At 36.5% G+C, this 25,902-nt stretch overlaps 1 protein-coding gene across 1 annotated transcript; it reads left to right on the forward strand.

Moving 5' to 3' along the window:
* The first annotated feature begins 302 nt into the window (after nt 1–302).
* On the forward strand, nt 303–5,414 carry LOC135157970 (uncharacterized). The gene is made up of 6 exons (XM_064115185.1): nt 303–312; nt 1,380–1,580; nt 2,174–2,368; nt 2,935–3,132; nt 3,724–3,856; nt 5,174–5,414. Exons 1-6 carry the CDS (start codon nt 303–305, stop codon nt 5,343–5,345), a joined length of 909 nt encoding a protein of 302 aa, XP_063971255.1. The 3' UTR covers nt 5,346–5,414.
* The last annotated feature ends 20,488 nt before the right edge of the window (nt 5,415–25,902 follow it).

Here is a 25,902-nt window from a genome sequence, read left to right on the forward strand (position 1 = left end):
AACACTTTTCGAGTAGCGGCATTCGGATTTAAAACATAATCCATGTTATCGGTAGAGAGTTTTTTAATTACCATTAAGAACGGGGTTTACTTGTCGCGTCACATGTAAGATTTTCGAGAGTGTAACTTCCTGGTCCTACAACAAAAAGTGGAAATATCCTAAAGATATTGTGTTCATTTTCTTTTCTTCACTAAAATACGTAGTCGTACAATCCTTTCATCACTTCATTTTATTTGTCAGATGTTTACCCCTCTTATAGAGCATTTGTATGTGCAGTAAGTGGATTATATATATGTAGCAAAATGCCTCAAGGTTGGATGAGTATCACCACCCCAACTGTATTTGCCCTATTTATTATAGAGGAGACAATTTTCGATTTTGTCCCCCCCCCCCCTAAAGCTATATGTCAATAGATGAAGTTACCTTTTTGTCACCTTGACACAATTATATTAATGTACTTAAAGTAACCCTTGACCTTACCATTTTCCCCTTTTAAATCGGCTGGTATGAGGACAAAATATAAAAACATACTCTCATTCAGTGGGTTTACATGTAACCGTGCGTTATAATGACATGAGGTTTGTGTAGGGGTGAGTTATTGTGGCAAGGGAGCGAAGTGAACAGGCAGGAGGTTTTCGTGCGAACAAAACTTAACTCATCAAACTGCTTTAACATTTTAATACCATTCTCCATTGAAGTTTTGTTGCCTGTGTACGGTATATCCCCATCCATTACTTCTTGTAAAATGTGCGTTGGATATATACATGTAGTGTTTGTGTAGTATGGTGTAATGTGTATGAATGTTATCAACTAATTGTTGGTTTTGTTAAATCTTAATTGCCGGGTTCTCCACCATGCCATGAGCAGGGAGGATAATAATTAAGATGATGATCAATAAAAATAAATATAATAAAGATATTGCTCAGACGCTTAATGAAGACATTTGTATATAGCGGAAACTGACCATATAATTAATTACCTGATTTAAAAAATGTAATAAAAGAATAAATACTTCAGAAATTCTCAGAGTTTGATGAAAAAAGTGAAAGTACTATTTAGTCAGCCAACTCTCCGAGGGTAGGTCTCTTTATGATCAGTAATCAAAAGTTCTAAATAAAGCCATAACTAAAACCATAACGTGAAAATGTAATGCAACCCAATCCAACAAAAAGAAGAAAATGTAATGCAGGAAGTTACATGTATAATTATACTGCATAGTGTACGGCGTTATATTATCCCCGATCCACGGGAATACCCATGTCATTCCTTCGTTTATTCTATTCAGTTTATTTATTTTCTAATGTTATTTCTGTGTTGAAACATGCGATTTTTCTTTATATTTCACGAACCCCTACTTATTTTGTTTACACCCTTTATAGGAGCTATCAATTGCAGCGCTCCATACATTCCTCACGATGCATCGGTGGAACATCTTCGTCTCAACTATGCATTTGGTGACAGAATTAATGTGACCTGTGATGCAAGTGATGAATACTTTACTCTTCAATGTCATAACAAAGGCTTGTGGAGCGGACCCGTCGTTTCCTGTCCAAGGTCCAACGTAACAATACCCGCTGCAGGTACTCTTGATTTATTTACCCCTTTTCATCAGCATTTCTGTCCTATTGCATTTTCTGTTAACATCATTGGCTTTAGTTTCAAATTGTTATCATTAATTTCTGATGATCAGAATTACTGTCGTTAATATTATTTTTATTATTTTATTTTTACATTATCATTGTTTTTGCTACTGTCGGTGGTAGTGTTATTGTAATTACTATCTCTCCTGCTGGAGGCCTTATATGTAATTATCATCATCATCACCATCTTCGTAATTGTAATTATCAACATATATACTCTTTTTGCTTACTAGATGTACAATGTATTGACATTTAAAGAGTGTGACCTGAATCATTTTCGAAAACATGTTTGAAAAGTAACATCCTCAATCATTTTAAAGTGTGTATTTGAGTTTTGTCAGACGTGTATCAATCAGATATGATTATTTACGTCTGGGACCGACCTTTAACGTCACCATCCGAAAGACGTGACCAGGGCTCGAACCTCTGCATCAAATTGTAACTTCCCCGCATAGCTTGGATTACAGGCGCACGCCACAACGCCCAGTTGTAGCTTCTGTAATTATAGCACCCGTTTAATGATTTCGTTGCAGTTACCGCCCATCGCCACGCCTACTGCAGTGCCCCAGCCGTACCACCTCACTCAACCAATCAGAACACACGTCTCTCATACAAAGAAGGTGACAATATCAACGTAACATGTAACGAGGGTTCTGGATGGTACCCTTTGGAATGTTCTGACGGAATATGGATCGGACAGAATATTGTCTGCCCAAAGCCCACCATAGGTAATTACATATTGACATATCACAGTCTACATTATATTGTATAATTTATTAGGTATATTCATAGGAAAAATATCTTTATGTCTTAAAGGTATTGGCATCTCATGAAACCACTGGGATCTGCTTTCCCTTTTCTTTTTACCCAATGAATTTAAATATAAAGATATAATACATATAATAATGATAAGGATAATACTTGTATAGCGCACTTTACATCTTGATTAGATGCTGAAGCTGCTTCAGGGAAGAACAACAACTAAAACAATTTACATGTAATACATGTTTGAACAATAAGTCGATGTCTATCAAAAAACACTTTTACATGTAGGCAGGTATGTTTTCAGGCTGCTCCTGAAGGTGGTCACCGAAGTCTGGGTTTTCAAACTCTGTGGAAGAGAATTCTACAGGTCTGTAATGTATATCAAATGTAAAACAAATATAAATGAAAAAAAAAATCGAAATTCATAAATACCTAGGCTACTTCTCGTGATTAGCTCGAAGTTAATTCGGGGACCCATTTTCTGCATTATTTATTTATTCGTAATTTTTGGCTGTTCTACGATCAACAGACTGCAACCAACCAATCATACCCGCCGTTTCATCGCTGGGCACCTACAGGTCTCATTACAAGGTCGACGAGGTGGTTAACATCACATGTCAAACATCCCTTGATTCCATTCTTTGGGAATGCCAAAAAGATGGTCAGTGGCGCGGACCAGAGATTCGCTGCCCTGTCTCTCAACCTATATCATCCGGTGATGCTGCAGGTGTGTATGGGCATACTTTCCACACTGATCATACTAAAGTATTTGCAGCATTTTACATGTATGTATGAGACAAAAAGCAAGTCGATGAAATTGATGTGTAATATTGCCAATGGATAATAAATGCAAATTTTCATCCATAGTAACTGGTAAGCAACACAATATTCTTCAAAATATAGCACAGTAGCCTTTATTCTATCCAAACTTATGATTTCAATTTAATGTCATAAAAAATATGTAATATTTTTACAATGTAAGGAATATTCATCCTGAAAGTCGCCCCTCCAGCTCCTGCCGAATTGAATTGAAATAAAAAGAAAGAGATCGTGCAGTTGGCATGCTTGATATAAAGTAAACAAGGAAAATGGTGAAGAAGGGCAGTTTTCGACAGTGTGGTACTTTTGTCAATCTCCAATTTGTCCTGAATGAAAAATCCGCCAAATTGCCCTGACGCTCTAAAACGGTTTAGGGAAATGGCCAAGTTTTTTTTAAAAAAGAAATGAAACATTATTGCGTAACAAACGTTCACCTGTTCATGAACAAAATGTGAATTACATTGTGACATGAAAATCCTTCTTGCCAATTTCTATGCAGGGAGAGTTGGAGAAAAGCCTGTAGAAAAGTGGCACGGACGAGATTTGATAACTACTGGTCTCCTAGTAGCAGCAGTGATAATGTTTGTCCTAGTACTGATGTCCATGGTGGCCTTCTCCATATCTTTCAAAGGGTAAGAAGAACGCCCCCCTTTCATACATGTTTGTGCGCATCATGATCTGCGCATATTTTACTCTCTGCGCGCTGACGTCACAATGGATGTGTTGTTTTATGAAGATAATTAACTGGAATTAGTCAATGGACCGTTTTTTTTTTAATACCTCTACAATTTCAAAATACTTTACTCGGCAGTGCTCCAAAGTATGACAAATATGACCCCGAAGTTGAATAAATGGTAGAGTGGTTTGGATATTTCCCCTGCATACATATCAGGCATTTGGCGCGTTTAAAAAATGCATTTGCTCTAATAAAATTGCTGATAGTTTGAAAACAAGCACATGAAACCCCTATTGCTTAACATTTACACCTATCAGGTATACCTTCCTCTACAACCTTGCAAAATTTGGTGACAATGACATGGGTTTTGGATAAAGTGCAGCATTTATTGTACTTCTCAATTTTTTTTTTTTATTTCACATTTTTTTAGACTGGGTTTTCCATTATCTTTCACACCATCTGACCATATTTAAGAACTGACAGTGCTGTTGGACTTTAAACAGCAAACACATAGCGATATAAATAGATTCTTCATCTTAAGTATTATTTTCTACTGTACATTGCGAAATTTAATGAAATTGTCACGGATTTTGACTGAGTAATAGAGGTTTAAACTCGTTTTGATCTCGTGGGGTCTAAACATTCCTTATCTTTTTTAATGCACAGTTCTTATGACCATCCATTTTGGGTGAACTTTAAAGCTCTATAGCAAAAGATCAAGCACATGGACCCATGTTAATTTCTGCATTTTTTGAATATTCAGGTGCTAAAGTATCTACGAGCGAAGTTTTGTAAAAATTACATGGATTTTACTTTAAACTGTGGAACGCCCTTATGTCTGGCTGTGTATAGCAAAAACGATTGAAATTCCAAGTAATTCCAAGAAATTCCAAGTTGGAAAATATTCTTTACATAACTCCTTTCTGTTAATCTGCATAATGTTCACTTTTATCACCCTCATGCATTTTATTTTTGTTTTAAAAACAAATGTTAACTTTCCATCCAGATTAGTAGTTAACAACGCAAAGGCCATTTGGTATCTGAATGAACTAACTTCACCAACTTTTCGTGCAACATTGTAATTCCCCGTTCTTTTTAGTTGCATTTTCAGCTCTCAATTATACTATCATGCGCCCCATCTCTTGACCAATTCGGAAAATGGCTTTATGGTCACATTAATGTTATCAGTAATTCACAATATGCAGTGAATTATTTCTTACACTGTACATATTCATCAAGATATGAAGCTTTTTTGCAAACGTCTTAATTACAGGTGGCACTCGGGATCAGCCAAAGATGATAAAAACGCCGACCGAGGACCACTCCCGGATGTTCCTGGAGGATACGCGGACTATCTTGTAGGAGAAAAGTCTCTGTACACCGAACCATACTTAAAACCAAGCAGCATTCCACATGGATATGAGACCTACGAAAAGCCAATGTAATTGACGATACTATTATGTTGTAAGAAACTAGAAACCGGAATCTTCGATCAGGAAAGTTGAAATGTTGAAGTCTAATACCCAACCACACTGTAAACAATGAAGTGCTAATTCAGCACTTGCATAGTGACTGCACTACGAGAGCTGATTTTTAGTTCAAATTTAAACTAGAAAATCAGCACTCGTAGTGCAGTCACTGTACAAGCACTTTAAACGAAGTACTAAATTGGCACTTCATTCTTTACAGTGCAATAGCCCTTGGAACTACACTCTCACCCGTTGTCATTGAATGTGTTTTATAAAATATGATACTTATTCAATTCTGTAAAAATTTACGGATAACAAACTTCAGGTGTGTATAACATGCATACCATGTATCAAAACTTTGAATTACTTCTTGTGAATGGCGTATGATGACTGTAATTCAAGTTTATTTAATTGTAACCATGGTAACCGGATTTGATAATGAAAATAAATTTTCTACGATTACTGCAACTAAGCTAACATATTGATCATGTTGATATATCAGCCACGCGGGGCTTAATAAATGTAGGTATATGTAATGTATACAAGTGGATACACAGTGGTTTGATATTTTCACTACTACTTTGTTATTGTGAAAGTAATTCATTACAAATTAAATACGTGAGAATAATGTAATACTTATATTGAAAAAAAACTACGGTTTGTCATGAATTGTTTTGATTGTATATACAGTGCATCCCCAAAAAGGAAACCCGTTTTCAGAAACAGATTTCACAATTAATCAATATGTGTTTATTATAAATTCAATATTTATTGCGAAAGTGGAATCCCATCTTTAATTAAAGTCCAATATCTGAGCACATCGTTCGCGCATTGCAGGTTGCAAACGATAAAAGATTAGGCATGTCAAAGTGATTTGCGCAGAAACTCGCGTGTGAATCTAAATCCACTCTCATTTCAGAGATCAATGAGAGAACTTAACAAAGATTACATAAGAAACGAAGATTCGTGAAATATCATACTTAACTTTCCTTTGAATAAAAAATAAAAACATGGGAATTCCGGTTTCATTTTTTTCTGTGGCGCACTGTACGTTGGATATGGTAATTTTTCATACCTTTTTTGTATTAAATCATTTTTCAAATAGGCATCTCAACAAGCAATGTCGAATTAAGTATTGGGATTATTTTCGATTTTTTTTTCGTTTGATATCCCGGTTGACTACTGAAGTGTCGGTATCTGGGGAGAAACAAAGTACGCCACTGAATACAGCCTTACATTCTTTTGAAACCATGTATTTTGGTCTTGGCAAACGCATTGTTCACAACATAAAAATTTGTTCAAATAGTATACTTTAGTTCATACAAGTTATTAATTCAATTAATTATATCTATATATCAGCAAAAATCCATTATGATGTACACAAAACGAAAATGAAAAAAAAATTATCAAATGAGGAGATGATATAACAAAGGCACAATAAATTAAACAAAAAACGAAAACAATATAACAGAAAACAGAAGTGGGGAAAAGTGGGAAAGATCTGATGTACTAAAGGGGTAATATACAGGAAATATAAAACAAATAATACCGAACCTGGAAGGCAAATTATTACTTCTTCAAAGTTGATTTAATTACACAAATGGAATAAAACTGGAGATTTGAAACATTCCACAAAAAGCAGTCACACTTCTGATTATTCGGAACTCGTGAACTTCCTTTTGAAATATTCTTGTATTCTAGTTTGTGTTATAAATCAGTCAATGCAATATGCTAGAACGATATATTATTATCATTATGTTTAGTACTTTCATTATTTTATCTTATTTCATTATCTTTTTCTTTTCTTTTTGTGTAATGTGACAGTGGAAATTTTTATTATTATTCAAAATATGGATCACAAAATTGTTATTAGTACGTAGTAATTCTAATCAATATGATGTCAGAGCAATGTATATTTTTCTTGAAATAATATCAATGATATCAATGGTAATGAATTTGTAGTTAATATATAATTTAAAAACACCCCATTATTTCGCATAGCCGAATAATCCCATTGGTTATTTTGCTCCAGATATTTATCTTCTTGCGCTTTCTTTCCCCGAATGAACTTAACATATTTATCGGAAATTACGAACTCTAGTGGTAAGACAAAGAAGAGGAAAATAATACAATACGCAGAAGAAAACGCATTTAGATTTTATAAATCAGTAATGTACTTAGGCGTAGGCTATTTGTAAAGATACTTACGATTTAAATCAGTATGTCTGTAATCTTCTTGCAACACAAAATAAAATTATTTGATGAACGAATTTGTAAGCATCTCTTCATTATTTGAGTCTTTGTTTAAATAAGAACCTACTACAAAATATATTCATTCTGATGAAAACTTACTCACTCCTACACATATGCAATTTAAAAAGTTCATCCAATGATTTGTAAGGAGGACAAATGCATGTTTATTTGATATGATAAAGCCATGTGCTCCGAACAACTCACCCCCAGGCTTATTAGAATAAAAGGCGTTTAATTGTTTAAATTACGTTATTAAAGCTTAACTTTTGGTATCCTCCGACATGTTATCATTCCAAGTGCGTCGGCGGCGTCACTATGGATGTAATAGTAGACATTTCTTAATGCTACTTTATTTTTTTAGTGGCAAAGGGGCTATACATTGAAGGTTTCGATAGGAAAACAATACATCGGAATATCGTATATTGAAATAATAAAAATGTGTAAACTATAATATTTTCCAATCGCAAATGATATTACAGTTCTGATGAACAGATATGGTGCGACAATGTCCAATTAAGTCAGTAGTTAATGGATAGACCTGGGCTCACTTGACCTTTGACCTTTGACCTTTGACCCCAACTTCCGGTCACTGTTGACCCCGTGACCCCACCTTCCGGTCAATCATGACCTTTGACCTTTGGGTACGCGGTAAACAGGAAATTGGATAATGACTCCGCGTGGGGACGCCATCTTAATTGGATAATGAAGCGCGGGACGCGATTTTAATTGGATAATGACTCCGCGTGGGGACGCGATTTTAATTGGATAATGACTCCGCGTGGGGACGCCATCTTAATTGGATAATGAAGCGCGGGACGCGATTTTAATTGGATAATGACTCCGCGTGGGGACGCCATCTTAATTGGATAATGAAGCGCGGGACGCGATTTTAATTGGATAATGACTCCGCGTGGGGACGCCATCTTAATTGGATAATGAAGCGCGGGACGCGATTTTAATTGGATAATGACTCCGCGTGGGGACGCGATTTTAATTGGATAATGAAACGTGGGACGCGATTTTAATTGGATAATGACTCCGCGTGGGGACGCCATCTTAATTGGATAATGAAGCGCTTGGCCCGGTCAGCCTTTGACCACACGACCCGATGGTTGACCCAGACTTCCGGCCAGCCATATGAAATGGTATTACGACACAGTTACGCAAGCACCGTGATGTCATATCCCAGGGAATTACCCTTTACCCGGTATTGCACCACCGTGGCGCAATCGCAACGTATAGGATACGATGCACGAAACAGACGTATGATTTCTACACAGTTTCCTATTGAAAAAGTTATCTTTCTCCGCCTACCAGCAGATATTTCAAATGCCTCGCTGTTCACGAATCGATCACCCCATGCACGGCCAACGCGTCATTGAACTTGGGATATCCTATTCAAGGTGAAAGCCGGCTCTCTCTGTCTCGTATTACAACAATTATCGGTAATCCAACATGTGATTATAATCCTGATAACAGCGACATCTCAAGCTCTATTCATTCCAGACTTTCCCCCATCAAAACTCTCTGACTTTTCCATACTGTTTTGTACATACTTCCATACTTTTCATTTTAACTCACATGACCTGCACGGCTCTCTGACTCGCAAAAGTATACTATATTGAAACCCGTAGACGACTCCTTTCAATCAACTTCATTCATCCGCAGTACAGATGGTGATAACATGAAACACTATACAGTCAAGGATGATTCTTTATTATTACTATCATTTATTCTATTCCATTTCAATGTAGATAGGTTCAGATAGTGTATAAACAGCAGATTTTGATACAAAGGTAAAAATAATGTAAGATATGTTCTCAAATTACGTTGTCACAACAAAATAATTAACTGTTCATTGTTAATATTAAAGTGAAGTTCTCGTTTTTCTATTTCTTCGCTTAACTTAATGGATTGTAACACATGTCTATGGATGGCATTCAGAAAATATGAACACAATGAAGTTCAAACTGTCATTTATGTTGACGGCGTTTTCTTGGATTATTCGACAAGCTGATGTTTGTGCCTTTAGTTGTAGGTTCCATCTTCACCCTCCGTTTCTTCTCCACCATCATCATTATCGTCATCGTCACCTTGATACTGGAATAAACCATCGAATTGTGAACCATGCCTGGCTAACACTCTCTGTACGGCTTTCCGGAATTCCATGCCATTCTCTAATCTTCCCGTGAGATCGGACACGATTTCACGATTGATGTCAGCGTCTTCGAGGTACACGTTCTGCTGCAAGAACTGAGAGTACAGATCGAAAAAGATGCGTTTGACTGCCCACATTAGTTTCACGTGAGCCTTTGCTTTAGCGTCTTCTTCTTCCATTCCTTCTGAGATGTATTTCTGATATTTTTCGTCTCTCAAGTCCTTGGTGGCCGTCATGGCTTGCTCTAACCATCCTCGATAAGCGAGGTTGTCTTCAGTTTCTTCCATGTTTGCTGTCATTGACGATTCGTGTCCATCGCTTTCTGATACGCTCGTTTCGGAATCGCCGTTGGATTCTTCAACTCTTTGCATTTGAGAGGATGGGTCGGATTCTTCATCTTCACTCGTTTCTTCTCCAGTATCATGCTCAATTTGTTCATGCCTCTGCATGTTATATTTCCTACTAAAAGTTTTATCGCATCGTGAACAAGCGTAACGGTTGGACATATCCAATGTATTCATGCTGACTCGATGATTATTTGTTGGGAAATGAAGAAAATTAACGTTCAAACTTGTAATTATACGTAATCATGAAACGCGCGCGAAGGTACTTTGATTCTTACGGATGTTTACTCATTCTTACGGATTTTTACGGATTCTTACGGATTCTTACTCATTCTTACTCATTCTTACTCATTCTTACGGATTCTTACTCATTCTTATACTCATTCTTACTCATTCTTACGGATGTTTACGGATTCTTACGGATGTTTACGGATTCTTACGGATGTTTACGGATTCTTACGGATTTTTTACGGATTCTTACGGATGTTTACGGATTCTTACGGATTTTTTACGGATTCTTACGGATGTTTACGGATTCTTACGGATTCTTACTCATTCTTACTCATTCTTACTCATTCTTACGGATTCTTACGGATGTTTACGGATTTTTACGGATTAATCAATGCTTTCATATAATGTCAAGGAAAATATGTTCATCCACGCTAGAATGACCATTCCAACGTGGATCCGTAAGGATCCGTAAACATCCGTAAGAATCCGTAAAAAATCCGTAAACATCCGTAAACATCCGTAAGAATCCGTAAGAATGAGTAAGAATGAGTAAGAATGAGTAAGAATCCGTAAGAATCCGTAAACATCCGTAAGAATCCGTAAAAATCCGTAAGAATCCGTAAACATCCGTAAGAATCCGTAAAAAATCCGTAAGAATCCGTAAACATCCGTAAGAATCCGTAAACATCCGTAAGAATCCGTAAACATCCGTAAGAATGAGTAAACATCCGTAAGAATCAAAGTATACGTACTCGTCAATGCTAGAAATGAAGCGCAATGGTTGGATCTTGATTTAAATTTCCCGGCTCGGTCGGTATGACCAAAGTAACACAAAAGATGTGCTTACAGATTTGCTACCACCGAAGCTGCACGTATACTTCAGTGACAAATATAGTATTCTTCGGATGCCACAAACCAGGTGAGACGGTTGCATCATGTGTTAGTGTTAGTTAGTGGTGTTCAAGCACTGGCGACTTCAAGAGAGCTAAAAACGTGAATAAGTAAGGTCTGGGAATTGCGCGCGCTACATATCGTTCAAATTTTCCAACAGTATATACCTTTTTTTCTGTGCACAGCCGCACAATCAACTTCAACTGTCAAACGTACAAGTTTGCTTCACTCTGACCATGGACCTATTAAAATTAATTATTATTTGTAATAGGTCCATGCTCTGACTAATGGCATGATAAATCGGAGTGTTTGTTTTTCTCGTATAGTAAACTTTTTAACCGAAATCACATGAATAGTGCAGGGGGGTGTTCAGCAAGGTGACAGCAAGATCATGGTTGCTCTCTTAAAACCAAAATGAAATTACAAAGTCGTAGTCGTCGGGGATAGACATACAACCTACATAATTATTAACATACTTATATCTTAATTTTGTAATGCACGACCTATTGGGCTTATAGCTCATTTTGATTGAGAGCTTATGTAATTTCATCATTAATGCATTTCCCTATTTAATACATTTTTTTATTTAATGTTCTTGACCATTTCATCGAGAAGTAAAAAATGTATGTTCCCTCGAAACAATGCTTGTATTTCCATAATTTCATTAAATAATCGTGTTATCACCGGTTTCCCACACAACTTTTATATCGCACGGATAACAAAAGACTTCATGCATGGCTGATTGTCAACAAAACGGAGTGTCAGTCGATGAGTCGGGACGCGAGCCTGTAAAACCTCTTCATCTTAAATGCAATAATATATACATATTGATATCTCGCGAAAGAACTATAACAAAATGTTGCAGAAAAGCATTTAAGATCTCCAGTATCTTCTTCAATTATGTTCGAATCGCTAACCCTGTTACTAAGTTTTATTCTACATTCGGCAGGCCATCTGAAGTGTAGTTCACCATACGTTCCAAACCACGCCAGAATCCAAAATCCTCGCCTGAACTACCAATTCAGGGACAGAGTGACTGTGACTTGCGACGCAGACCAATCTAGCTTCACTCTGCAATGTCACAATAAAGGCTTGTGGAGTGGACCAGACGTATCCTGCCCAGTTCCTCCAACAAAAGGTAATCCATCATTGATGACTTCAATGGCGGATTTAAAGTTCGTGTAAGAATTAATGTCCTTATTGGGGAAGGACACTCCGGGATTACAAACTATATTCGGTTTGGAAACCGATCCGTCAATAATCTAATCTCACATGTTTTACCCAATCCTTCACTAGATCACAATCATGCAAAGAAGGAGACAAAACTGATGATGTATTTGATAGCTGATGGGCCACTTGATTCATTTTTTTTTTGCTCGTTTATAAAACAATACATCACTGTCTGAATCCTGGGCGAAGACTAGCTGATGACTACAGTTTCTTTTGTAGTGCTTTTTCATGAATTATTTGTAATGATATCGTACACTAAAAAAAAACTGATTTTACAGAAAAAAGGAAGATTTTGCAGAAAGCAATAACAGAATCATTCTGTAAATTCATAAAACTGGATTTTTCTGCAATTTAACAGAACAGGTCTGTTTAAAAGGGGGAAATGGTGTATTATTTAAGGACATTTGTAAGGTTCCATACACCAAATACCAATTTCGTGTAATTTTACATGACATAATCTAAGATTACGCAATCTGGTAATACTACAGGTGTTCTCGAGACCCTGCTGCAGGAACTTCTTTTATTTTAAGGATAAATTTTCTAACAGTGCATAGAGCCATACCTTCTTTGATGCTTACACATTTTTACCAAGAAACAGTACTCTACTGCAATGCCCCAGTAGTGCCTCCCTATGCCACCATTGGGAATCTTCGACTCTCCTACAAACCCGGGGACAGATTGAATGTCACGTGTGATATAGGGGGAGAACCGGTCACACTGGAATGTGTCGATGGCTTCTGGACAGGACAGAATGCAATGTGTGATTCCCCCGCCCAAGGTAAGTTCTTACCTGAAAATAACACTCCTTACTTGGGAATAGATATGCGCACACACCCCTATGAACATACACACAGAGGTGCTCGGGATGAGTGGACATGTCTCCGGACTATGAACCAAGAGGTTTGGAGTTCAAATCCCATCGCAGCACTCATGCTCTTTTGCAAGGTGTTCGTGCACATATTCAACTCTCCAACAAGGTGTAGTTCGTGTGTACTCGGTAGGAAGAAAATTCGTTAAATGATTGAGCGCCTAGGCAGGCCAGTTGAAGGCAGATTAATATTAAAATCATTCTAATAAGAAGAAACCAATTTGGAAAACATTTTTTAAAGAACCCACAGAACAGTATTGGAAAAAATCTATTTGGTTTCTACATTTCATTTTAATTATGATCTTACGTACCCTTGATATTTAACCATTTTGGAAAACATCTTTTCAAAGAACCCACAGAACAGTATTGGAAAAAATCTTGTGGGTTTCTACATTTAATTTTGATTATGATCTTACGTAACTTGATCTTTAATTCACCTTATTAATTAATATCTGGCATAATCATCAAGGGTTTTTTTTTAATTAAAATATACCTTTTGAAGAGATTTCTGGTTTTTCGACCCGAAATTTCTTTAAAATTACACAATCATGCGGTAAATAATACGACACAACAGTGACACGACAATTTCAATTTCCTTAATTCGCAGCGTGCAGTCCGCCAAACATTCATCCAATCTCGTATGTTGAAGCTGTTAAACCACGCTACAAGAATGGAGACCAAGTTAATATTACATGTAACGATAATTCTGATCAGTTCGTCTGGGAATGCCACGAAGATGGTTTGTGGCGAGGAAGGAACATCAAATGTGCGTTCAATGTAACACCAGTTGCAGGTAATTACACAAAGTAAAACCCTGTGGCCTGTATTCTGAAGTCGGGTTTAACTTAAACTCAGGTTTAAAGTTGTGGTTTAACTGCGGACAGCCAATTGTTACATAATCACTAAAAGTGGAGATATAATATTTCACCTCATTTGGCTCTCAAATCATTCATAATTTTCTAGGAACTATAAATAGATGATTGTCTTCACCATCGATGAATCAGGAAAGAGCACAGTAGACATATGAAACATACAACTAAATAGAAATGTTGACACTTTTGGCTTCCCATAAATTTAGCACAGAGTTAGACCATGGTCTAAGTTAAACCTGACTTCAGAATACGGGCCTTAATCTACAGAATATTTTGAAATTTAGCAACAGTTTTGATCAATAATGCTGTTATGGCTATGGAAAAGCATTGAAAGTGATTATTTTTTTCTCGAGGTTATTTTTATTTATTTTTTCCCTGTTATTTTTTTATTTCCTTCTATTGAATTCATATTTCAATTATTGTAGACATACCGTCATTCTCAGATTTAATTATGCGAATAAAATGAATTTTTATATAGATTTTACAACGATTTAATTTAAACAAACAACGTTTAAATCTAAGTAACATCATTTTTTCTTTACGACAAAATGGTCTTTACCGATATTATGAAAAAGGTAAAAGTAACAAACAAGTTGATTCAGGATATTTAATATAACTTAAAACAATTGATATGAACAAAAACAGTAGAAACTGATCGGCTGTGAGAGGGGCTTCAGCGTTCGGTGGGGGGGGGGCATTATTGAATTAGTTCAAATTTACGTAATGCAAGCTTTTAATGATGGGTAATGCTGAATGAATATTATTAAAGACGTGAAAAAACGTACCTCAATAAATCATGTTTTAGATGTCTTTATCATTAACATATTATATGCGGTCGTATTTATCTTCGTGCCCTGAGGCTTCCTTTAACTGATGAAAGATAATTAATTTTGAGTAGTAATGCTGACTCATGAAGATTGTATTGGCACATTAATACAAATTTCAACATGTAGATTGCAAGATGTTAATTCAGTTAATTACTTCGTTTTTGCTTATTCCAACATGCATAGGTCAAAACATCGGACCTCCTGTGCCAATGATAAAGCTACCAAAGGAAGTCAATGGCAGAGAGTATTTTATCACCGGCCTACTTGTAGTTGCTATCATTTTATTCGTTCTGGTTTTAATAAGTCTGGCGATGTTCTTCATTTTCGTTAGAAGGTGATTTTTTCTTCTTCTTCTCTTTCTTCTTCTTTCTCTTCATCTTCTTCTCACTAAATCTTATGACCGATATATGACCCTTGCCCCGATCTTGTTATATGCGTACAATATTAAATACTGATGGAAGAAACAAAATAATGTTTGTTCAAACATGTAAACAACCTGTTTTAAACTCTAAACCACAGTTGTTAGAGTGACGGGTTAGAACAAAGTGTTTAAGATTTTAGCATCGTTTGCAGCGTACTGTCTCTTTCCTCTAAAGCTCTAGAACGTAGTTTATATTGTTACACTGTACAAAAATGAAGTGCTAATTTAGCACTTACAGTGCTTGTATGGTGACTGCACTAGGACAGCTGACTTTTTGTTCAAATTTAAACTAGAAAATCAGCACTCGTAGTGCAGTCAGTATACAAGTACTTTTAGTGCTTAATTAGCACTTCATTTTTACAGTGTAGAATATAACCATATTATATCATTGTTGAATTATTACCAATAAAAGTATTTTTCGTTCAGATAATTTACCACCTTTTTTAGAATAACAACGAACACTGTAAAAAAGGATGTTCTAATTTAGCAGTTACGGCGCTTGTTAGTGACTGCACTACGAGTGCTGATTTTCTAGTTAAAATTTGAACTAGAAAATCAGCACTCGTAGTGCAGTCACTATACAAGCACTGTTAGTGCTAAATTAGCACTCCATTTTTTACAGTGAATGCTTATCAATACTAGAAGTGTACAAGCAAGGTACAAGACATAAAGATGTGGTGTGCTGTATAGTATTTCTTGTTATATATCTCCATCGAGATCCTCAAGCATGCTGAAGGTGACACAAATATAAACGACTGGTGATCATTTTCGTGTATTACACTATAAAAACAAATAGAAGCTTAATTAGCACTCTATGAAAACCAAAAGTGGTGAATTTCACCACTTTGGGTAATCAACAAAGCTAGACACGTATTCTTTTTAGCCCTGCAAGTCATAGGAATATATTTTTAGAATATATGATTTATTACTTCATCTTTTCGCAGAGCACAATTCCTTTTTTTTTTTCAAAATTTGAGTGCAATCGCGGGAGAGGTTTACGTCACGCCATGTGTAAAGTCCTGGAAGGACTGAGAATTTTTTTTTTTTTTAAGTGGATAGAATTGGAGATGAATTGGAAAGGCGAGAAAATGGAGGTTTGAAAGTAGAGTATTCTTTTCGAAACGAGTTTAGTCCTTTAGGCTGTAAACCAGAAGGAGAGGAAAGCTGAGTAGTCAAGGTAGTAGGCAGGTTTGGGTATAGGTGAGAGAAGGCTGGCTTGAGTCGGTGAGTAGAATGGTAGCAGGAGCAGGAGTGCTACCACTCAACTCGCCGGCTCAAGCCAGCCTTATCTCTCCTACTCAAGCCTGCCTACTACTCAGCTTTCCTCTTGTTCTGGTTTGCAGTCCTTCTAAGGACTACACTCATTTCGAAAAAAATACTCTACTTCAAACTTCCACTTTCTCGCCTTTCCAACTCACCTCCAATTCACTCCACTTTTCTTATCTCAGTCATTCCAGGATTTAGTGTACCGTAAATCTCTTCTACGACTGCTCATATCACCGTGCAAACCTTCAAACCTCATCAAATTTGAGTGCACTTTCTTCCATTTTATTCAGGTTTTCAAAAAGAATAAATCATCCAAACATTTGCCTGCTGCAAATAAAAATTTTAATCCATAACGATCAGGCTTCACCCCAGGCTTATGGGAAGAAATCCAGAATTTAATTAAGGACATTATCGCCAGCCGTCCGAAATTTCGTGCTTGACTTAAAAACAGCTCTTAGTATTGTTTGAAAATAAATTATATTTCTTCCATTATTTCTTTTAATTCGTATAATTCAGTCATGGATATGGCTTGGCATCAAAAGAAGCTCTCAGTGAGAAAGTTCGGGGACCTCTACCTGATGTTCCGGAAGGATTTGCAAATTATGTTGCTGACGAACAATCCCTCTACGTTGAACCTTATCTCAAACAAAATGGAGACACGAGTTCCACCTACGAAGTCTACGAATAACCTGTTTGAAACAATTGATCGACCTTATTCTCTTGTTGAAAAATGTATAAGGACACCAAGCAGAATTCGATTTGTGCATATCAATAGAGAGGGGCATTAAAGGAATGTATATTGCTTTTAGTTCCTAATGTTAATATATAGATATAAGCGCGATCATTACATGGTCGCGCTTTCTTGGGGAAAGGTCAAACCTCTGATATGTTCAGACCATTGTTATGTATACTCTCGTAATATAAAAAATATTGATATTGAAACCTTTGTTAATGAAATTAATGACATGCCAAATAATGATATACTTTGTGAGAATAACACGGAAAAGGCTTATGAAATGTGGATTAAAATGTTTAAATCAATTTTGAATAAACATGCTCCTATTAAGAGAAAAAGAGTAAGACACAAAAAGTCTCCTTGGATGACGAGTGATATCTTAGAGTTAATGCGTAAAAGGGACAAAGCAAAAGAAAGGGCAAAGATATCTAAAAATATAAGTGACTGGAATGAATATAAGAAAATTCGTAATAATGTAACATCTGCCCAAAGATCAGCCAAGCGAAAATACGTAACGGAAAGTATAAAAAAGAATGTAGGCAACTCAGCTATGATGTGGAAGGTTTTACGTGATATATTAGGTAGAAATAAGAATGCAGGAATACGAAAAATTGTTTATAAAAATGAAGAATACTCAAAGAGCAAAGATATTGCAAATGTACTTAATGCCCATTTTTCTTCTTTAGCTATGAATAAGAAGCAACCAATTCAGCAACATGGAGCCAGAGGAAATCCGGTTCAGTTTATGGCTCATGTAAACTCCTTCTTTTCATTTGCTCAGATTACTGGAGAACAAATCAGAAAATGTATTTTAGAGATACCACGTAACAAAGCGACCGGTCTCGATACAATTCCTTCAAGTATTCTGAAAGACTCGTCTCCCTGTATTGTTAACACACTGGCACATATAATTAATTCATCACTGAAAGAAGGGTATGTTCCACTCGAATGGAAAAGGGCAAGAATTACTCCATTATTTAAGGGTGGTGATGCTTCAAATCCATTTAATTACAGACCAATATTTGTATTACCAGTACTTTCCAAAGTCATAGAAAAGATCGTCTTTAAACAAATATATAAATATCTAAATGAAAATGACATACTTATTCCAAACCAATTTGGTTTCCGTCCAAACTTTTCAACAAGCCTTGCTCTATTAAATCTGACTGAAAATATTACTAAATCACTTGATAGAGGTGAGTCAGTTGCCCTTGTTGCATTAGACCTGGAAAAGGCATTTGATATGATTAGCCACGAGATATTGCTTAAAAAATTAAAATGTTATGGATTTGATGAAAATTGTTTACGATGGATTCAAAAATATTTTCAATTTAGAACCCAGAAAACCGTCATAAATGGAAATGAATCCACTGAACAAATTGTACAATGTGGAATAGCTCAAGGGAGTATTCTTGGGCCTTTGTTTTTCATACTATACATGAACGATCTCCCCAAAGTAATAAAATATTGAAACATATCACTTTATGCAGACGATACCTGTCTGTATGTATCATCTAGAGATCCTACTCGAATGCAAGATATGGTAAACGAAGACCTGGCCTCTATTCAAGATTGGTTAATACACAATGAGCTTTTTTTTTAATGTTAAAGCCCCAGTCACATATAGACACGGATCATCCCGGATCAACACGGCAATGCCGGCATGATCCGGGGAGGTCCGGGATAGCTTTGCCCCGGATGACTGTAAACACGGCATCAACACGGCAGCTTCACACGGATCTACACGGACCATGCCGGCAGAGCACGTCGTCAACACGGACCGACACGTCAGCAACACGGACCTACACGTCAGCTACACGGACCAACACGTCAGCAACACGGACCAACACGTCAGCAACACGGACCATCACGTCAGCTACACGGACCAACACGTCAGCAACACGGACCAACACGTCAGCTACAAGGACCAACACGGACCAACGCGTCAGCTACACGGACCAACACGTCAGCTCAAGGACCAACACGGCAGCTATATTGACCAGCACGGCAAATGAAAATCTGTTCATAATAATGAGCTGATATTTATTAATTAAATTTTTTATTTATTTATTTATCTTTTTATTTATTTTTTTCTCATCCTTGTCGCAACATTATATTATGTTGTTTTTAAAAAATATATCAAATTCAAAACTTCCTTAACCAGTAAAAACGCTGCTTTTTTATACAACACAGTTTACTGTTTTAAAAGTAGTTGTTAAGTACTTTAAATCTTGAACGACAATTTTAATTTCGATTTGATTTGATATCACTTTATTGAAATCACAAGAAAGGAAAGAAATTTACAAAGTCAATAGAAAACATAATAAAAGATAGGCCCAGGTCATGACGCATAACTGTCGATGCAGGGCAGTAGTACAAACTTAATGTACAATTTCGATGTAACAGGTACATTACATAAATTATATACATATAACATATTTTTTTTTAAATAAAATGTGAAATAATAATAACAGACAAAGTTGGGGTAAATATTAGAAAAAAAAGAGAGAAAAAAAATATTTATACATGCACTAAGTTTACAAATATTAGGTTGGGGCCAATATCCAAAGCGTAAGAAAATATCCTGAATCATTCAATCATCCATTTAATCATAAATAAATTGAGCATGTTTGTGTCAACTGTTTAACAACTACTGAAAAGTTCATAAAGTAAATAGCGTTGTAAAGATTTGATGGGAAAAAAGAACACGGACTGCCAAGGATACTCCAGGCAGCCACACGGACTTACACGGCAGCTACACGGACCTACACGGCAGCCACACGGACCTACACGGCAGCTACACGGACCATCCCGGATGGCTTTGCCAACCCGGCAGTCCACGGATGACGCCGGATGTTTTTGACAGTCAAAAACTGCCGTGTTGGCCTCCCGGACGTTCAAGGACCAACACGGACCACCCCGGACCTCCAAGGATGCCCAAGGCGCCAACACGGATCTCTCCCCGGACCACCCCGGATCAGATCCGGGATGGTCCGGGGTGGTCCGGGGTCTATATGTGACTGGGGCTTGACAAGTGTAAGCTGGTCATTATAGGCTCGAAGCGTAAGACCAATTTATTTGCCAATGTCAATGTACGGATTAATGACCAAGTTCTGGAAAGAGTAGAAAACTGCAATTGTTTGGGTATCGTTATTGATAAAGCCCCAGTCACATATAGACACGGATCCTCACGGATCAACACGGCAACGCCGGCATGATCCGGGGAGGTCCGGGATCGTTTTGCCCCGGATTAAACGTTGATGACTGTAAACACGGCATCTACACGGCATCTTCACACGGATCTACACGGACCATGCCGGCAGAGCACGTCGTCAACACGGACCTACACGTCAGCAATACGGACCTACACGTCAGCAACACGGACCAACACGTCAGCTACACGGATCAACACGTCAGCAACACGGACCAACCCGTCAGCTACAAGGACCAACACGGACCAACACGTCAGCAACACGGACCTACACGTCACCAACACGGACCAACACGTCAGCTACACGGATCAACACGTCAGCTACACGGACCAACACGTCAGCTACACGGACCAACACGTCAGCTCAAGGACCAACACGGCAGCTATATTGACCAGCACGGCAAATGAAAATCTGCTCATAATATAATGAGCTGATATTTATTTATTTTTTCTCATCCTTGTCGCAACATTATATTATGTTGTTTTTAAAAAAGATATCAAAATTTAAAACTTCCTTAACCAGTAAAAACGCTGTTTTTTATACAACGCAGTTTACTGTTTTAACAGTAGTTAAGTACTTTAAATATTGAACGACAAATTTAATTTCGATTTGATTTGATATCACTTTATTGAAATCACAGTAAAGGAAAGAAATTTACAAAGTCAATAGAAAACATAATAAAAATTAAGATAGGCCCAGGTCATGACGCATAACTGTCGATGCAGGGCAGTGGTATAAAACTTAATGTACAATTTTGATGTAACAGGTACATAACATTTATTTTAAGAAAATGAAATGTGAAATAGTAATAACAGACAAAGTTGGGGTAAATATTTAAAAAAAAAATATATTGATACATGCACTAAGTTGACAGATATTAGGTTGGGGCCAATCTCCAAAGCGTAAGAAAATATCCTGAATCGTTAAATCATCCATTTAATCATAAATAAATTAAGCAAGTTTGTTTCAACTGTTTAACAACTCCTGAAAAGTTCATAAAGTAAATAGCGTTGTAAAGATTTGATGGGAAAAAAGAACATGGACTGCCAAGGATACTCCGGGCAGCCACACGGACCTACACGGCAGCTACACGGACCTACACGGCAGCCACACGGACCATCCCGGATGGCTTTGCCAACACGGCAGTCCACGGATGACGCCGGATGTTTTTGACAGTCAAAAACTGCCGTGTTGGCCTCCCGGACGTTCAAGGACCAACACGGACCACCCCGGACCTCCAAGGATGACCAAGGCGCCAACACGGATCTCTCCCCGGACCACCCCGGATCAGATCCGGGATGGTCCGGGGTGGTCCGGGATCTATATGTGACTGGGGCTTAAGGAATTAACTTGGCGACCATACATTGACGGTGTCCGATCCAAAGTCCTACGAAGTTTCTTTATGTTGAGGTTAATCCGACCATATATAGACATATCCACTGCTACTCTTTTGTATAAGACAATGATTCACCCCCATTTCGACTATTGTAACACCGTGTGGATGAAACCTGATTCAACTTCTCTGAAACGGCTTCAAATCCTCCAAAACAGAGCATTGAGGATAATTCTACAGGTGGATTGTCGCTACAGTAGAACACTTCTTTATCAGACTGTTTCTGTTGACTGCTTCAATGTAAAGTTAAAGAAAGACCTCGTCACTTTGCTATTCAAACTATTAAATAATCTGCTTCCAAATGTGCTAGACTCAAAACTTACAATTAAGGACACGCACCATTCACTTAGAAATATCGAACAGTATATTTATCTCCCAAAACTCCACACCAATTATTTGAAAAATAGCTCTTTATATCTTGCCAGTCATTTATTCAATAATCTCCCCCAATCTGTAAGAACACAAACAAATCTACCGGCTTTTAAAAAATGCATCCAAAATATTTTTCCTATTAGTTTTCCATAATTGTTGCTGACTGAGATTCTGACCATTGTATTGTTTTCGTTTTTTATCATATATATTGATTGTACTTTTGTTAATGTTTTGAATGTGTATATATTTATATATTTTGTGTTGCTTTTTTAGTTCTTATTTTCTTATCTCAAATCTTTATTTTTATCATGTACAATGTAACTTATATCTGTTCAAATGTTTGTACATGTATTTAATATTTTGTTCATGATTTATAATGTATTGTTTTATGTTTTTCAACTTTTATGTACGGACTTGCTGGAAAACAGCCTTGCGGCTGATAGCAGGTTTTTTAATCCCGTATTTAAATAAATAAAACATACATACATACCTTGCATTATGCTAGACACCTCGGCCAATAATGAAGCTAACGATTTGAGGTGTGTTTTTTTTATATATACAGTATGTTTCTTGTAAAACTTATATTTTTTGTTTGAAAGTAAAGAATACATTTGGTTTGATGTGACAGTTTCCGTGTTGGTAATAGCGTCTTGATCGTCTTCTACGGTATTGGAAAAATTATTTTTTTAAATTGCTTGATTTATTTTACTTATTTCAGAATCGTTAAAGCTTGTTTTCCTTGTAAGGATAATGATTTCAAATAAAACTAAATTTAGGAAGATTTGTTGATACCTCGCCGTGTATTAGGAGTTGATGTTATTGGTTTGTAGCATTTTAAAAGATAATGGAGTACAGCATTTCCTGTTATTCTTACAGTAGATTGCCAACCTTCTTTCAATATTCATAGCAACTATATTTTAAATACCTTGGACATGGAAAGATGTCGTAGAAGACTCTTTGTGTGCCTTTGAATATTAAAATTTGATAGCATGAAAAAGAAACCTCCGTGGTTACTATTGGAATTTCATAAGTTATTTGATTGACTGTCTTTGTATTATAACGAAAAGATATGTTTGTGTGAACAAGATATAAATATATACCAGAATAAATATGACTTCGAAATTATAAATGTGCAAGCTACATGTAGTTACCTGATGATTATGAGTGAATTGTTGCTAATAATCTGTCTGCCGTCCTGGCTATTCATGTAATATATTGTGAAAGAAAAGAATGACGGGATCGCCCTGGTCACAAACCCGTATATGTGGTCTACTGGTTAACTGGTGCATAGGTATCTATTCTAAACAAAGGGTGTTGTACGTATTTCAATATGACTTAATATAACATTGCTTATCAGAACTTAGAAGTTGATTTTGTCATGATTTTATTGTTTGAAAATATTATGTATTATACATGTATTTATACTAAGATACTCAGGATATATGGCAACACAAAGCAAAGCAGTATATTGTTAGCTAAAAGGGGAAGATAAACCTATTAACAATTTTGTCACACTTACGTGAAGAATATATAGAATAAATTGAATGCATATTAAAATCACCTTGATTCGCTACTTTCTCTTTTTCCGATGTACACTAATACATCCTTTTCATTACAATAGTCTGTGAGCAGATTTGTTTGTTTGTTTATTTATTTATATTACCAAGGAAAAATAAAGGGATTCAGCAACCAAAAGTAAGATTTTTCTTCCTGTTCCTGATAACGCATCTCCTACCAAAGAAAATAATTTCCTTCAGACACATTCTGAATACAAGAAGAAAACAAAGAAAAGAAGACATCGTGTAAAAAATTCCTCCTGTTTTGGGGGTTGGGATGGGCTGCCAGGTCGAGTCTATTAAAAGTGGCCATGCTCAGTGACAAAAACACGAAACTGATTGATGCATCAGCCAAATATTTAGCTTAGCATTTCTTGGCAAAACGTGGAAAGATAACATTCGTGTTGTCTTCAACATTAATAAGTTGAAAAGTGGATTGCGTTTGAGGTAAAATTTAGATTGCAATGAAAATGGCGGGAAAATGCATTTCCATATTTTGTATTATTCAATGTTGGTATGCAATAATTCATTACCAGCCAAAATTTTGATTTTTTCTTTTCATGTAGTCACTGTAAAATCACCTATGATCTGGGAGAGAGCTGAAACTCTGTGCTTAACTATTCTGTATCTACCATTATTGTATACCAATTGTGATACCCGACTAAACAATTTCGCTTAGTAGCCCTATTCTACCCAACCAAACATGCTTACCCCACTTTCACATTGTTAGTTCAAATTCAAGTGATGCAGCGTAAAGTACGTCAAACCATACCAAGTAAAGCAGGCATCAAGCTCACCTACGGACCTGATAAGTATTCAGGCTGGGTGCAGGTCAAGCTAACAATTGGCAATTAGATACGTTATAGCCATAATTGGTGATCAATATTGTTTCTTCTCTTATGTCTGTTCGTCTGAGATAAATCTATATCATTAAAATAATTTATTGCGTACACCTATCTGTTCTGGAAGCACTGCATAACTACAAAAAACGTTATCGTTCATTCATGAAATTAAAAATCATCGTGCAAATCAAACTTACAAGTTTTAAGTGAAAATGGTACCATAGTCATCTACGGACCTGATAAGTATTCAGACTCGGTCCGTGTTAAGCTAACAAATGGCAGTAAGGATATGTTATGATAATTGGTGATCACTTATACATATTTTGGCTAGGTCCGGGTCAAGAGAACAAATGGCAGTGAGACTGTAATGACACAATTAAAGCGTGACAAAAAGAGCTTCAGAATAAAATTTAGATCTGTTCAATATACCAAGTTTATCGGGCATGCAACTCGCCAACGGACTTGATAACTATTCAGGCTTGGTCCAGGTCAAGATAACATATGACATTTAGGATACGTCATCGTGATTGGTGAACAATGTTGTTTCTTCAGCTATGTCTATTTGTCTATTATAAGTCTTATAATTTAGGTTCAATCCATGAAATTGGAAATGAGCATGCAAACCAAACTTTGCAAGTTCGAAGGGAAAATTGCACCATACTCGTGTAGAGCCCAGATATTATTCAGGCTTGGTCTGGGTCAAGCAAACAAATGGAGTGAGACTATAATTTCATTGTGACAAAGTTTTCGGGTTAATCTGGGACCTAATTTGAATGTGTTCAGAAACAAAGTGAGTCGGGCATTAAACTCGTCAACGGTCCTGATAAGTATTCAGGTTGGGTTCAGGTCAAGCTAACAAATGGCAATAAGGATATTTTATAATTATTAATAATTACTTTTTCCTTCTTTCATGTCTGTTTAACTTTAATCAAAAGTTGTCCTCATGAATCCCTGCAATTATAAATAGCAATGAAAATTGTGTGTTGATGAATGAAATTTATATTCCCTGAATCATAACTGCATTTGAACAATAATCAAATTATAAATTATGTTCTTAAATT

Source organism: Lytechinus pictus, unplaced genomic scaffold (genome assembly GCF_037042905.1).
Source record: "Lytechinus pictus isolate F3 Inbred unplaced genomic scaffold, Lp3.0 scaffold_20, whole genome shotgun sequence".
NCBI lineage: Eukaryota > Metazoa > Echinodermata > Echinoidea > Temnopleuroida > Toxopneustidae > Lytechinus > Lytechinus pictus.